The sequence below is a fragment of the Oreochromis aureus genome, linkage group 4, assembly GCF_013358895.1.
Source record: "Oreochromis aureus strain Israel breed Guangdong linkage group 4, ZZ_aureus, whole genome shotgun sequence".
NCBI lineage: Eukaryota > Metazoa > Chordata > Actinopteri > Cichliformes > Cichlidae > Oreochromis > Oreochromis aureus.
Window position 1 is genome coordinate 24,023,627 of NC_052945.1, and position 16,391 is coordinate 24,040,017.

The following is a 16,391-nucleotide window of genomic DNA, read 5'->3' on the forward strand; positions in this document are numbered from 1 at the left end:
CATAATTTAAGTTTGATGAGTTTAACTGCAAAGCAGATAATGCTATTACAAATTGAAATAAAGTAGAAAACTTTTTTTTTGGCATACAAATTACTTTTTTTCATGTTAAATTGTCTGTGTTTGACAAAATGTGCTGATTTTTCACATGTGATAGCAGAACTGAATTGGGCATGCACAGGATGAGTCACATCATTTGAAACTTAGCCCTGATTGGAGAAATTGGAAGTGTTACAACTGACCCACGTTAGGGGGTCAGTTGTATCTCCAGTCTCCCCTACCCTGTGGTCACCAAAGGACTGACATGGTCAACAACGATACGCAGCTAGACTGTGGTATTTTAACAATGCTCAGTTTGGTTTAAGGTTTGAAATGAGAGAACTGATCAGTGACTTTGTTAAACGCAGATCAGTCCAAATATCGATAGTATCACTATGAATACTTGTATTGGTATCGGATCGATAGTAGCGTGATAGGGTCGATACTTTGTTTCTATCCTTGTTTCTAAGTTCAATATGTAGATCTTAGAGGATAACCCTTTTGTGTTGACTGTCACATTTATTTTATTTATTTATTTATTTATAGTGCATTTAAACAACAGAAGCTGGCCCACAGTGCTTTAAAGACAGGCACATTTACGTTGCAGGTCTCCAAAACACCCAGTTTCAAAAAAATATGAAAAGCTGAAAGGTGTATTTTATTGTATTAACTAAGTATTATGGAAACTAAATATCACAGCGATTTAGTGGTTATTAAAATGTGTTCAGAATTTTGAAACTCATAACACACTGCTCTTCCCTACATAAGTTGCCTTTATAGGTTAAAAGTATCAATACAATCAATATTTGTATCTATAACACTGGGACTCTATTTAGTTGGTATTGGATGGATGCCAAAATTTGTATATGGCACAGCACTACAAGAAACCAGCAGATGGGCTCTAACCTGAGCAATGAGCCAATGAGAACATTAAGAAGAACCAACGCATCCTGGGTAGGTTAGTTAGTGCAAAAACAATTCATGTTCAGTAAAAGATCACCAGCGAAGATTTCCGGCCAAGTCTTTTGTTTTTCAGATGTCTGCACTAAAAAGCAAGCAAAGCGAAAAATCCACTCCATGTAGTTTATTGTAATATTAACATTATATGTTTCTTTTGCACTGTAGGACCTATGGTGTGCTCTAGTGTAGTTTTCCAGAAGGACTGATTGCGTTGGGAAAAAAAATGAATGGAGGGGGCCGCTGCTGTCAAAAAGAAGATTAGTCTTGACAAAAATAAGAATTGAAATGGTGTAACGTTTCGGGAGTGGAGGGTAAAATTTGCTCTCTCGCTCATTTGTGATATAGCCCAACTGTGTGTGTGTGTGTGTGTTTTTTTGGTTTTTTTTTGGGACTGAGCCGCTGCCTGATGGAGCTTTAGCGCAGAGAGCAGGGGAGAGAGGGAGAGCGACAGACCGACGGACCGCCAGTCCGTCCATCTATCCAGCTGCCCCTGCCTCTGCAGAAGCGCGCAGGCACACACGCTGACTAAACGCCAGCACATCCAGCACGCTCTCTCTCTCTCTCTCTCTCTCTCTCTCTCACACACACACACACATGCTCGCGCGCGCGTACGCGTGAACGACAAGAAACGTTGGGAGAGGGTCCCATGCACGGCTCGCAGGCTGCCGGAGCCTCTGCTGTACTGGTCAATGTGCATGTGCGTCTATGTGCGCGTCCGGCGTCTGCATCTTCCCCCTATGCGCTCCTCTCCTCCCGGGACAGGAATAACGGGATACGGGGAGCTCTAATCGCACCGAGGCAGGTTGAGCCCCCCCACAATGCGCGGGGCCAGCGGAGATTGCAGTGGAGAATCAGCAGCACAGGCGCACACACAATGAAGATTGGATTACAATGTTTTTTACTCGGAGCGGCGCGCTTGTGAAGTGCTAAAACGGGGGATTTCATTCATTTATTTTTCTTTCTTTTTCTTTTCTTTTTTTTGTTGGACACGCTGGAATAATTCATTGCGAGAGAGTCGTTGATTTTTTGTTCACCCCCCTCTCTCTCCTGTTGTGCAGTGTTTGTGAGACCATCAGTGGCTGCATGGTTTCTCGGAGGATAGAGGGGACTGTTGCAATGCCATCTCACACCACTGTTTTGGAGCTCTGTGGAAGGGAGATGCTGTAAGTACTTTGCCGTATCTCTTATTGCTCTCCGAAAATGGGTTTTGATGATCATAACCCCCCACCCACCCCATCTTCCTTGATCGGCGAGTGCCACTGGCGCCTTTTTGTTTTACCTACAAGCGTCCCTCATCCAAAAAGTGCGGCACCACACCGCAGGGGCACGGCGCTCTAAATAATAATTAGAATAATAATAAAACAAGATCAACGTGGATGAAGACGATTAAAGGGAGTCGGTACGCAAACAAAAAAGCAAACTCTGCAGTCCAGCCTCTCGCGTCAAGCGCTATAATTTCCTATTAATTTACACTGGCGCAGTGAGCGGAGCGCAGGCGGCTTCACAGCGCGTACAGCACACACAGAAACACCAGTTTATTCCCTTAACTTAAATTCATTGGCACACCTAGAGCCATAATCTGTCAGCTCGGCTATGAGGAAAAAAAGAGAAAAAACAGGTTCTTCGGCTGATCTTTGGGTGCTCGTGCACTCCTCCAGTTTCTCAAAGTACAACCACCACACAAGAAACCGAGCGTGTTTTAGCCGATAGAAACAAAGATGGATGATCGAGCGATGAGTATTCTTTTATTCAGAGGTTGGACAACACGTATTTTTTTTTTTCTTTTAGTCACCCCAATGTTTGGCACAACTTCCAGCTTCTCTCATCCCGCATCAGGATGAACAATCATCATACATCAAGGAGGCCTGTAGTTAATTTCTTTTTAAAGTTGAAATTTAAAGAAGGGAGATGCACATCGTGCCTGTTCCACCCTTAAACCGTGACACGAAGTGAGAACGAGCTAAAAAAAGGAGAGAAAAGAAAGCTCTTTCACTGTGTGAGGAGCGTCTCAGCCAAGAGTGGGGGATTCAGGCCCACTGTCGCTTTCACCAGTAGGGGTCGCACTTGTATTGTATTGGCTTCACTGAACCTAACGGGGAGATCCAAATGAATTTATATCTACCCCTTCCCAGCCCCAACACACACACACACACACACACACACACACATTCTCTCTCTTCCTCCTGCTCCCTCAGTCACGTTGTTAAAGCGCAGCTCTCTCTCTCTTTCCCTCTCTCTCCCTGCATCCAGAGGCTGCTGCCCATGGAAGGGCAACCCAGTTTTTTTTCATGACATCAAAAGGATCAAATGTATTAAAACCCACTACTTCCATCCAGGTAGAGTCAGGCCTTACAGTGCACAGTTGAAGGGTTTTCCCCTCTCGTGCAGGAGTAAAAAACGTGAACGTTTGCTTGCATGTGTGCGCCCAAACAGCTTCAAAGTATTGTTGCATGCCAAACAGGAGCAACAGCAGAGACAGGGGAGAAGGGAGTCAGGAGAAAATGGGGAGTGTGAGAAGATAAAAGAGTGGGAGAGCGAGATCTTCTCCATGTGTTTGAGGGAGAGAGACGGGGAGATAGCTGTGATTGATTTTTAATGGCCCTTTATTTACATATAGATGAAGACAGAATTAGCAGAAGACAGCAAGAGAGTGATTCGGTTAGAGGATACCCTCTGACAACTTTAAAGTCGAGCACAGAGCAGATTTCTCCCGCACAGCAGTGTCCGTGTGCTTCGGATTCATCGGTGCTTTTCACGGGTGAATAACACCTGAAATCACCTCTGACTCTGGCCTTCGGGGATGGTTTAGGAGAAAAGATTGCTTACTTATTGGGCGAAACCAGGAACACCACGAGATCTGGATCTCTTTGTGATGCCACAAGGCAAGATCAAGTAACACGTGAACCTACTCATGGATCTAAACAACGTTCTTCTGCAGATGTTTTACCTGTCATGCCGATCACAGCATGTTGAAATTGCAATTGAGAAAGAGAGAAGCTGCTCTAACATGGGATTACTACAGGCTCCAGAGCAGGAAGCAGAAAGTGACTGATGCAATTAGCACTAAAAGAGCCGAAAATAAATGAGTGAGGTGTCAAACTATAATGTGAATTCCGGTATAGTGAGGGGGACGGGGGGCGGCTAGGTGTATATTGGGGCATCAGGTGCATGGATGGAGAACAAAGAAGCAGAGAGAGCGCACAATTGTGTTCACATCCATTATAAGAGAGAGCACAAGCAATCTCACGTCTTCCTTTGTCTCTCTCTCCCTCTCTTGTGCCCATACACTCAGTGGGTTTGCAGGGAGCTAAAGAGGTATGTGCAGTGGGCAGACAACACGGTGAAGCCTGAGTGGTAACAGACGATTACTTCCACTGGGCTTCTCACGGGCACTCATGCACATGTCAGGGCACACAGAGCAGATGGCTGGGGCCTGAGAGAGACTGGATGAGAGAATGGCTGGAAAAAAAAAACGGACATAGGAATGAGGTGACAAAGGAGAGGAATGTGAGGGGAATATGGGGAATTGTGTAGCAAAGTTTGAGGAACTGTGCCTAACAAAAGGCGCATTATGTCAGCAAGCTTGTCAGAAATTTGTCGCACCTCAGCTCAAACAAAAATCGGCCCTGATTACATTGTTATGGTTATTTGGCAGGTATTAGAGCAGCCCCCAGAATCATTAAAGATATTATACAACTGTTAGTCTCCATCGAGAGAGAACTGATTTGGCAGTGTAACCTGAAATCTTGTCAGCTAATTTGCAAACACTATACTTCTACAGGTTGTGGTGAACTGGGCTTAGCAGCATTTTAATGAGCATTTTTTAAAAACAATGTAGACCTTATGTATGACCACCGTGACAGTTTCAGCCTCTGCAATTTAAAGGATCAGCTTGTTTTGTTGGAGCCTGAAGTGACCATATGTAGACAACAGGGTGGGATGCTAAGCTATCAGATAATGCTAATGCTAATGTAGCACAGATATTTCCAAGAAAAACACTCAAAAGGGAATCAACAGCAGAGACACAGCGCAGAGGTCCTGTTCAGTGACTCTGATTATTCAAAGTCAGGCTTCAGGTGCCTGTGCTGAGACACCTGTTGAGCAAAGCGGTCGTGCCCCTAACTCCTGCAAATAATAACAATAAATGAACCCCCCTGGAGTTGTTATGACTAATTTAGGGTTGTGAGGCTGGAGCCTTTCCCAGATGTCATGAGGTACATTCAGTGTGTCATGCAGAAAGGACCCAGGCTGGATTTTCAAATCCAAAGCACTTTACTATACGGCGGCAGTGCTAACCACTACACCACTGCTTTGGTACACTGACAATGGGGACCAAAATGGTTAACTGTACCAGGCTGTAAACATGCTTTTTAATGCTATAAAGTTTGGCATTTAAACATCTGTGCATCTGTGGAGAACAATTCACTTCTGAAGCCAACTTGAAGTGGTCACTAGAGGAAATACAGTTTGGGTATTTCTTTGTTGGCTTCAGTTTCCAACTTGGAAGGTTGGCCCTTGGTCTCTTAAGGTAGCAGATTTTTACCTCATCTCCTTACATACTCATGCTAATTATTAGTTCTTATAATTATTTAAAAAAAAAAAGAAAGTTAGATGAGAATTTAAAACTCTGTGTGTTCAGCAGAGGCTTCTTTTTGATACAGGTGATAGATGACAGAAGGTGAAATCCATTAGCTGGTGAAAGAAAAATAGCTTTACTACAGTCTTATTTTTGGAAAAAATAGTATCCAATCTTCCTTCACATGCTTAGCTCGTATGCAAAGGAAAGTAGACCTATAAGTTCAGCAGCACATTGGTATTCATACGGTTTCCTTCTCCTGGTGTCTGTTTTTTTCAAATGGCAGAATCTCATTTTAGAATGAAACTCTTGAAATAGAAAAGGACAGAGGGATAGAGAATCTGTGGAATGAATGAAATTAGTTGGAAAATAATAGGAATAAGTGTGCAGGGGGAACAAAAGGGAAAACAAAGCAGAATTATTTTAGTATTTAGCTATTTCTCAATTATTCTTTGTATAATTGGGCACAGTGTGACAAGTATGGAGTGGGGGCAGGAAGAGAAACAATAGAGAAGGCTTTTTGATATGCTCAGTGGTGGACTTAAGGAAGATCAGGAAAACCAGAGTTAGCTGGGGTTAGCAACCATGTTATTTACTGAGGTTAAAAAGCCAATAAATAAGCTGTAGCATTGTAAAATATTAAAACGAGAACATGGTTAGAGTCTGGTGCAAAGAAACAGCTTTCCCCTCATTAAAAACTGCTTTGACAGCAAATATGTGTTATAAGTGTCTTATACTGCAACAAATGAAAGTTCATCTTAGCTTGATTCCAGCAGGGTAGACTATCTTAGCACCCAGACTTTCACTGTGAAACCACTATGGAGCAATACCTGCAAAACTGTAAATGGTGTTGTATTATCTTGCTGAAATAAGCAAAGCCTACCTCCAAAAAAGGCTAGTCCAGACTGTAAAATATGCATCCGTCCATTTGCTTCTGCTTATCCAGTTCAGTGTCGTTGGGGGGCTGGAGCCTATTCCAGCGACTTTACCATAGGGTCGACTATGACTATAAAATATGTTGCACCAAAACATGAATAAATTGTTTAGGTTCAGATCTTGACAGAGGAAAGTGGAGAATATGTGCTGGGAAAGAAAAAGGAAGAGGAAAAACAAAACCTGACTGCTAAAAGACCGATACTGATACCAATATTTGCTAATCAAATCTACATAGGACTAAATTTTTTTTCTTTTCAGACACCCAAACTGATTTCTCTAACATTTAGATGTATTTATCTATGAGGCCAAAAAAGGTAATATGACAGTAGAGTTGTGGATTGTTTGTTTACGCTCCTTCTCAGTCTGCTTGTTGCGGTTGTGGTGTTCCAACAACATGGCGCCAAGAGAGAGTATCACAGAGTTCCCTCTGGTGGACAAACTCAAACTTTTCGGCCTTAGAAATGCCGATACCATATGTCAACAAACTGCTAATATCGGCTCATGTATCGGCCTCCCATATACGGGTCAGGCTCTAAAGAAAAATGACAAATGGAGAATAATAGTTTTGAGAATACACACAGTGCCTCAAGTCAGCTCAGTTTGGTAGCAAATGGTCAAGATGGCATAAAGATGCAGTATGAAAGACGAAAGGGAGGACAGATGGATAAGTGAAGGTATGAAGTGGTGATGAAAGTCATAGATGAGCTAGTGAGGGATGGAATGAAAAGCATGCAGTATTTGGGACACTCTTTTAAAAACCACAAAGTAATGCATACATACCCACACATCCATGCCCTGGGTTGTGGCATAGCAAGAATCACACTTATCACCCTCAGTATCAACCACTCTGACCGTGACTCTGTAAATAAATCATAGAGTGTGTAAACTATGTTAATCTAATTTTTATACCACGTAGAAGATAGCAGAAAGAACAAATGTGACCACAGCGGCACATGCAATTATATTAACCGTTACGTAAAGATAATGCAGCTTGAATTATTGATGCATGTGAAACCTAGTTGTGTGCGGATCGGAAATGTGGGGTTTGTGACCGTGAAGCACGAGGGAATTGCGGCCGTAGCTTAGCGAGAGAGATTTTTTATTGCCGAAGTGTCTGCGTGGAGAGCGTCCTGTGATTGAATATGTAGAACAGGAAATGAAATGATACCTATAAAAGCGCCTCACTTTCTTATTGACGGATCACCAAGAGTGAAGAATTGAAATGAATACGCGCACGCACAGGGAGGATCTGTTTTGTGCCTCATGCTCGTGAGGAAATAGCAGTCTGTGTGTGTGTATGTGTGCATGTGTGAACACTAGCCAGTAGTATGGATGCGCCTGCCAAACATCATTTACGGTTGTGGTGCCAAGAAACGGTAGCCTTTGTGTGACGACAAACTGCCCAATACGATGTGGCTGGGGGTGCTCTCTCTCTCTCTCTCTCTCGCTTTCCTTCTGTATTTCTCGCCCTCTTTTATTATACCACTTTTTTTCTGCCTGCCTTGCTTTACTTCCTCTATTTTTTATCCTCTACTGCTATTCTCATCGCCCCAAAATATCCCTGTACTGCTGCAGAGTTGTGACAAGGAAAAGAAAAAAAACAAAACAAAAAACCACAACACTCTTTTGTTTGTCAGATTTCCACGGCACCAATTGGAACTGAAACATAATCTTGTCATCCACCGACTCGCCTGTTTCTATAAATACCATATTACACCAAATTGGTGCCATTTTGACCCTTTTTTATGAAACTGATTTGTGCTGAGTCCCGTCGCTGTGGCTTCTCAGAGTAAAGGCTGCGTGTGCGCACTTTCCCCAAATCATTTTCCACGAAGGATGCTGCATCTCATGAAATTGTCTTATAGCTTGATTTTGCTATCTGTTTTTTTGTGAATCATCGAGAGAAGATGAGAATGGCCAAACAAATACGAAAATTCATGCATGTACAGCGTGTACACAGTGCACATTTATAGAACAGTGTTGTTTTAGTTAAGAGCATGCCCACCAAAGCTCCTCTGTGGAGACTTTCCAGACTGTGTGGGCTTCATAAGGCCTCTAAATGGTGAAACATAAGACTGGAATGTTGTTTTTAACAGATTCTGCTCAAGTTCTCTTCTGAAAGACTGTAAATGTAATCTGCTCCACAGGTAATGTTACACAAACAAAATTCAGTTCAGTTCAATTCAATACTGAATTGAAAGAAATAGTTTAATAATCACAAAAACACTTGCCTCATGGTGTTTTATATTATAAAGACCCTACAATAGTACAGAGACAACAGAAAACCCCAATAATCAGATGAGTTCTATGAGCAAGCACTTGTTGACAGTGGGAAGGAAAAACTCCCTTTTAACAGGAAGAAACCTCTGGCAGAACCACACGAGGGGAGGAAGACAGGACAAAAGAGCGCAAGAGATAAATAATAATAACGATTAAATGATGAAAAAGAAGCTTTTGCTAATTGGACCAAACTGTGACTATTGAGTGGAATGTGTGTTTGGAAGTGGCCAACATTAAAAAGGACTTTGTGTTTATGGATGGAGATGATCGCTCCAAGTAATGTATGTATGATGCATTTAAAGCCTGAATTCAAACAAAAGCCAGTCCCATAGAATTCAATTATTTCACAAGCTGCCAGGGCAAGCCTGCATGTAATCCTGAGGCTTTTTGGCAAAGGAATATGACGACTTCTTGACAGAGACACTAGGAATCCATTAGGCATCAGCGCTCTCTCTGCAGTGAATGGACTGAGATTTTGGATGATTCATTCTCCGGTCTCTTCTCTCAGTGTTTCTGCTTAGTTGGGCAAGAGATGGGTGGAGGGGCAAGCATTCCTCTGCTTGTTTTAAAAACACAGGATGACACAGTTGAGCCCGCATGCATTATTCAGCTCACATTAGAGCCCTTCCTTTGGAGTCTCAATTTCATTACGAAATCACAAGGTATGACAAATTCTAGCCTACAGAAAGTAATCTGAAACTATCATTATACTTTGAAATAGACAGTGGAGAACAAGCTTTCTCTGTGTTTCAAGCAGTTTGTGTTGAGCGGTCATAAACAACAAAAAAAAGCCAGAAAATAAAAAGCATTTCATTGCATTTCTTAGGCTGAAAGGCACGATGATTAGGCCAAAATGTTTATGACAAAAACAACGGAAAGGGCCACTGTGAAGGCACTTTGCAGAGAAACTGCACGCCACACGGCTGGTGAACAGAGAGCTGTGCTCGACCCTGCAGCCTTCAGAGGGATTCAAGCATGCGATGCAAGTATGTGCACTAGTTGATGGGGAGGATAGGATGTTTGAGGTTCCCAAACTCTTTACAGTCTGAATAAAAAGCAGATTGCTTCTTCCTTGGCCTGTGGCCCAGACTTTTCAGCTCCTTTCATTAAAATCTTTTAATATTTTCTGAAATAACTTGTTAAGTAAGAAAAGTGACAAAGAGACATGAGACACTCTGTTCTGCTGTCTGTCCATGAAAACTTTGCCACCCTGTTGATTGCTTTCTATGCTATTTTGTCTTTAATGTTAATGGTAAGAGTGTGACCTCACAAAACTGTGCTGCCTCTGACAACAGCACGCTGAACAACAGCTCCCGTGAATCAGTTATGCACCAGCGGTCTCCGCACCCATGCACAAACGTAAGGGCCTGTCAGTGAATCCATAAATCGTCAACAACACACATGGACGCATTATGTGACCATATGTTTCATGCCTTTCTGAGTTCGCTCACGCTCTACTGTTCAGCACACCTGCTCAAAAGTCTTAGAATGCCTGATGATGTTTTATGCTCGCTGAGCACTGGCTTTTCAAGGAGGCCGAGAGTGCTCTCTCTGCAGGGGGAGGGGTTGTGTAGGTTATCGCCACTGTGAGAGGCGATGATGTCGCTTCGCTTTTCTGTTCGATTGGTGCAGAGTAGCTGTGATCACCGTCTAACCTGTTAGTCACGTTGGCGCACACAAACATTTGTTTTCAGCGAGGTGCCATCGATCGCCGTACTTCTGCCCCTCCGTCGCAGGCATGCGCTGTCTAGCGTCCCATGCTATTTTCTTAGCCTTTATTTAGTTTGCTTCATATTTACCTATGGGGTACAAACTAATCTCTTTGTGAGTGTATCTGTGTCAGCAACATTAGGTTTTTTGATGGGTTAGAAAAAATTTGTATGTCTGATTTCTTTCCATACAGCTTGAGTATTGAGTATTTTGGAAAAGCGCGTCGGTTCGGTGAGGCATTTAATGAAAACCTGGGTGTGACCCTTGCACCCAATGGTTTCATACACTGTTTAACGTTTATAGATTTTTTCAATGTCTTCTACAAGGAAGTAGAAAGAAAAAAAAATGCCCGTACCTGGATGATTGAGCATGCATCAAGACATCCAAAAAGTTTGTGTATGTTTATTAAAATAAGATATTTTAATATTTAACATAAAATTAATCAAACTTGCAATGCAAAAAAGTTGACTTGATGTAATGTTTCAATGCTTATTTATCTATAAGATTTCAAAAGAGCGCTTAGCAGTTGGATTAATGGAATGATAAAAAACGATATGGGCAGGGATGGAGCATCATGCCCTCTTAGGAGCCTCGGCCTATTGCAGCATAACTAAGAGATGGTTCAGGGTAACCTGATCCAGCCCAAACTGAGGAAAGTTTTAAGTCTAATCTTAAAAGTAGAGAGAGTGTCTGCGTCTCGAATCCAAACTGGGAGCTGGTTTTACAGGAGATTTAAATTAAGAAAAGTCAATTTTGGATTAAACAGGGAGTCAGTGAAGAGAAGCTAATATGGGAGACATGTGCTCTCTTTTTTCTAGTTCCAGTTATTGCTTTCGCTGTAGAATTTTGGATCCAGTGAAGGCTTCTTATGGTAATTTAAGAACAACCTGATTATAATGGATTACGGCAGTTCATGTAAAAAATTCAAAAACTAGTTTTTCAGCATCACGTAGTGTTGGCCCTGGTGGCGTCTGGGGTCTCACCAAATAATTGCTGGATTTGATAAGCAGAAGAAAATGGATGGATGAGTAAAAAAAATTGCAGAAACATTGTTGGCTTCTTTGTAATGTTGTCAGTAAATCTGGAACCCACTGTGAGAAAAAGCTAAGTAAGCAGAAGGTACTTTCAGCTGCTGTCTCATTTCACAGCACTTGATTTGGCACAAACTTTACATCGCATGCCCATCTTGACACAACCCTCCCATTTATCCACGCTTGGGACTGGAGTTAGGGTTACACTAGGTGGATTAGTGTCCTCCCAGATATGAACCAGGGATCTTTACTGAATAAGGCAAATGTGGTCACCGCTATACCACAAGTTAAGCAAATGTACGCATAGGTGGGTCCACGTCCAACCTAGTTGTTGAGTGGTAGTCTGTTCCTCTAGCTGCCAAAAGTAATAAATTCATCCTAAAAGGCTATTGATGGAGTGCATTTCTACACAAGAAATTGTCCATGTAGTAAAAATTTGGTCAGCTCTTGACAAAACAATTGACCAGACCGGTCAACTCTAAGACTAAACACTGATACTTTTGTTTAGCAATTTTAATGTTTCCCATCTAATCAGCACTGAACTAAAAGTTATACTGAACCTATGTTGGTAAAAATGTCCAAATGGAAGACTGTTATCATTTGTTCTCGAGCCATGATGTTTATGTGACAAAGAGCACTTTTGGCTGCCATTTCTCATATTTTATGGTAGATAAAGTTGAACTGAATGATCCTCAGTCTGCCCACTGTTACGTCAGCCCCTTACGCACACGTACATGCACACATTTTTATTTGTCTGCTCTGCAAAACACTGCAAATAATGGCATAACTGAAGTATCTATCTGACAGTTTGTCTATTATTGTCATAGAAATCCTTTTGTACTGTAAGTTGAGCGGCATTCTTTGCCGATTGGCAAATGTTAGGTTATTACACTGTAAAAATGTCTTGTTGCCTTTTCTGAATACTGAACAGCTTGCTCCTGAATCATCTGATTCTTGCAGTCGTGACCATAAAGTTTAGACTTGTTAGTCATCTTCTTTTTCTCTCACCCCTCCACAACTTCCTCACAAGGCCAACTCCCACCTCGCAGGGTTTGTGTTTAACAAAGTTACTAAGGAGAAATGAAGACGAAAAAGAAAGTTCCTATCTGAATGTGTGGGCTTTAAGAGCTGTCCATTAACAACTTATCTGTGCTTTTTCTCTCCCTCATCGTTCCACACCTCTTTCTCTCTCCAATCTCATTCACGCTTTGATCTGTCTTCATCCGTCTCTTTCACCCCTCCACTTCCTTTCATGTAGGGGATGAAGTGGTTTGGCAGTATGTCCCTCAGCAGCAAAAGAAGTAAGAGGAGGAGTAGAAGGGGCAGCAATCGCAGCTGTAACGGCGGAAGTAATAGCACGCTGCTCTCCCTGGCTCTCCTGGTGGCGTTGACCATGATAGCCGATCCCGTGGCGGCTCAAAAGCAGCGAACTGGTGGCTCAGAAAAAGTGCCGGTCCTGAACATTGCAGTGATCCTGGGACGCACGCGCTACATCTCAGACCGGGACATCCGAGCGCTGTGGAGCAAAGAAGACCCCATCGATGTCAACGTGGTCACACTGCTGGTCAATGAGACTGATCCAAAAAGCATCATCACCCACATGTGCGACCTGATGTCTGGAACCAAGATCCACGGCGTGGTGTTCGGGGACGGCACTGACCAAGAGGCCATCGCCCAGATTTTGGATTTTATTTCCTCGCAGACGCTCATACCAATCTTGGGCATTCATGGAGGTTCGTCCATGATCATGGCTGACAAGGTATGGAGAAGTAAACTGATGAATGAAAGCCAGGATGTGGAGTGAGTGAACGGAAAGAAGTTGTTGTTGATGGATGGAGTGAGTAATGTACATGAGAAAAGACTGATGGTTAAATTGCTTGGCTTTATGTGATTTGCCAAAAGTTGTGGCTTTCTGGTATTTTACTGTTATTACCGTCAACAACTCGTGAAATCAAACTCTTGCCGCGTGAAGTGAATTCTCACCAAATAGCTGCACCTCACATAATATCGTCAGTTGGTATCTCGAAAAAGAAGCTGCAGGGCCAGGGTGTAGATGGTAGAAAGACGTGTGGAGGAGCGAAAACAAGGTAGGAGGATGAGGTAAGTATCTGCAGAAAAGCGTTGGAGGACTGGTTTGGAAGGAGAAAGTATTTAAAAAGAACAGGAGAAAGGACAGAATGAGGGATGTAGTGACTAAACAAGAGAAAGGCGAGGAGAGAGCGCGAGAGAAGGAAATGTGAAAGGAGTGGGTGTTGCGGTAGCCTGGCTAACACTGACTGCGTGGTGCAGCGTGCTGTAATCTGGGAAATCTCCATTCATTGTGCAGGATTCCCTCAGACATGGTGCAGGAGTCTTGATTGGTCCCCTCATTTGAATAAGCAAAGCCTTTGCCTGCCAGTCTCATCGAACCCTGAATAGGAGCAGATGAAGAGCGCATGATTGTGTGGTTTCATGTGTCAGTGCTTAGCTCCTGGAATTTGTCATATTTGCCAGATTGTAACAGAGGGAGCGGGGCAAGATGAGAATTGTTATGTGGAGATAATAATTTCATCATATTAAACTGTTAAAGGACACCTTAAAGAAAGCAATGCTTTATGATACAAGTGAAAACCTATATTGCATCATCCAGGTGAGCAACAACGGTTTTGTCCAAAAAAATTTCTTCCCTGTACTGTAGGTCAGCATTGGGAGCTTGCTGCGTACAACTGAATGTCATTTATAAATATATATCACCACCTTCATTAGTTTAGAAGAATCAGATCCAGAAAAGAGGACAGAAATGCACACGTGCGTAGTAATAAATAAAACTTAGGTAGTGATGTCGAGCAACATTGATAAAATAACCTGCCACAATCATAGAATTTAAGGTTCACCACTGCAGATAATGGAGGAAAACTGCTCCTCTGTGCAGTGTGTTACAATAATGATGCCATTCTGTGTTTTAATGCACTGGTTGTCCATTTTGGCTCTCACTGGGTATTACAGCAGTCCTCGCTCCTTCTTGATCACCGAACAAATACAACATATCCAGAGAAAACATGTCCAAATATGCACGTTTGGTCATGCACAGATGTTGGCTGAGGAAGGCAGAGAGTGATCTGTCTCTGGACATATCTGGAGCGGTGGCTCTGAGAGGTAAAGCATACTGTTACTCAAGGAAACAGGAACTAGAAAAAAAAGCTGCAAAAAGCACACAATGAAAGTTTCATGAAAAACAACGGAAACAGAAAAAATGCCATGATAACTCACGAAAAAAACTTTCACAAAACATACCAGAAGTGTTTTTGGGGAGACAATAACATGACGGAACAGCTGTGGACGTGACAAGCTTGCAGTGAGTGTCCAATACCAAACAAGTACCTACAGTATTATATGAATCATGCATTTAAAACACACATAACCTGCATCTTTTTCTCCCTGACAACACCGATGAATCCACTGCTTATTTTAAGTGTGTCTCAGTGCAATTTTTCACATGTTTTGGCTTCTGTCACTTTAGCAGTTGTTAGATCACATTATTGTCTCCCCAAAGATACTTACATTGTGTTTTCTGAGGTTTCAACTTCCATTTTTTTTATATAGCTTCCACTGTGTTTGTTGTGTTTTGTATGCTTTTGACTTTTTCTTAAGTTTGAGTGTGTTTGACTTCCCATACTCAATATCTTTTGGTACATTCTCACATTTGCTGTCAGTGAATTTGATGAAAGCCTGACCAGCTTTATGCTGTTAGATATATTTTTGAACATCTGCATGCCACCGTTAGCTAATCCGTGATGCGGTACCTTGGCATAATTGCTGTGAACCAATGAAACTGTTGTGCTCGTTTCGTTAGCGCTAATGTTACTCAAGATTACAGCTACACTTCCTCTAAATTCTTTCATTTTCTTCCTCATCCTAATGGCTGTAGTGTGTCTTAAGTCTTTTCTACCACTTTTCTGTAAACATTTTTCTCTTTTCAAGATCCTCTTGTTCAAGAAAATCTTAAATCATTTGGTCCATTTACCCTTGAAGGAAAAGCGTCAATCTTCCTGTTTTATGCCATTAAGCTATCTTCCTCTAAAGTAGTTCAACAGATTTTCCACCAAATCTGACCCTGTGGTCCACAATAAAACATGCAGGTTGGTTAAGACTGTAGAACCTCTCAGAGATTATCTTGTTTATTTACAGTAAATATACAAATGTCCTAAAGGTACTGCGGTAATGGTTTATTGATCCTGTAATGCTAGATGTGGCACAGTTCTAAGAGATAGGAGGGATGGAGAGAAGCAGATAAGTGCTGCAGGAGAGGGCTGAGGAGGAGGGAGGAGGTGTGAGCTGGAATAGAGTAGGTGGAGAGGGGATGCGGAGAAATGAAGGGGTAAGAGATAATCCCTCTTTTTGACCAGAGGTGATGTTGAGTGGAAGGGAATTACTGAATGTCCTGATTGGCACCTGCCACACTCCACCTATTTCAGTAACACACACACACACACACACACACACACACACACACACACACACACACACACACACACACACACACACACACACACACACACACACACACACGCTTCCTTCAGGGCCACAGGACATTACATTGACTTACATTTATTTTCTGTGTTTTTACTCAAACCCAAACTGTAACTACTCCCTGCTTAAGGCCTCAGTCACACAGGTCTAGAGACAGGTTGGCAACCACCGGTTGCTGGACCAAACTTAATATTTCCATATAAACCACGAGTGACAAGCAGCAATGTGCAAGTGACTGATGAAATCACAAGGTTTTTGGTGCAGCACTGCAAACCTCTTTGTGACTGGTTTTTAACAATTGTCAGCAACCTTCACAAACCATTTGGCAACCAGTTTGTGAATACACAAATTGT

General features: G+C 42.3%; 1 protein-coding gene across 1 annotated transcript in view; it reads left to right on the plus strand.

Annotated features, from left to right (window-relative positions):
* grin2aa (glutamate receptor, ionotropic, N-methyl D-aspartate 2A, a) overlaps nucleotides 1–16,391 on the plus strand; it is a 167,751-nt gene that overhangs the window by 3,844 nt on the left and 147,516 nt on the right. The window contains exon 2 of the mRNA XM_039610722.1: nucleotides 12,788–13,288. Coding sequence (XP_039466656.1) covers nucleotides 12,791–13,288 — 498 coding nt within the window. The 5' untranslated portion in view covers nucleotides 12,788–12,790. The remainder of the gene's footprint in view (nucleotides 1–12,787; nucleotides 13,289–16,391) is intronic.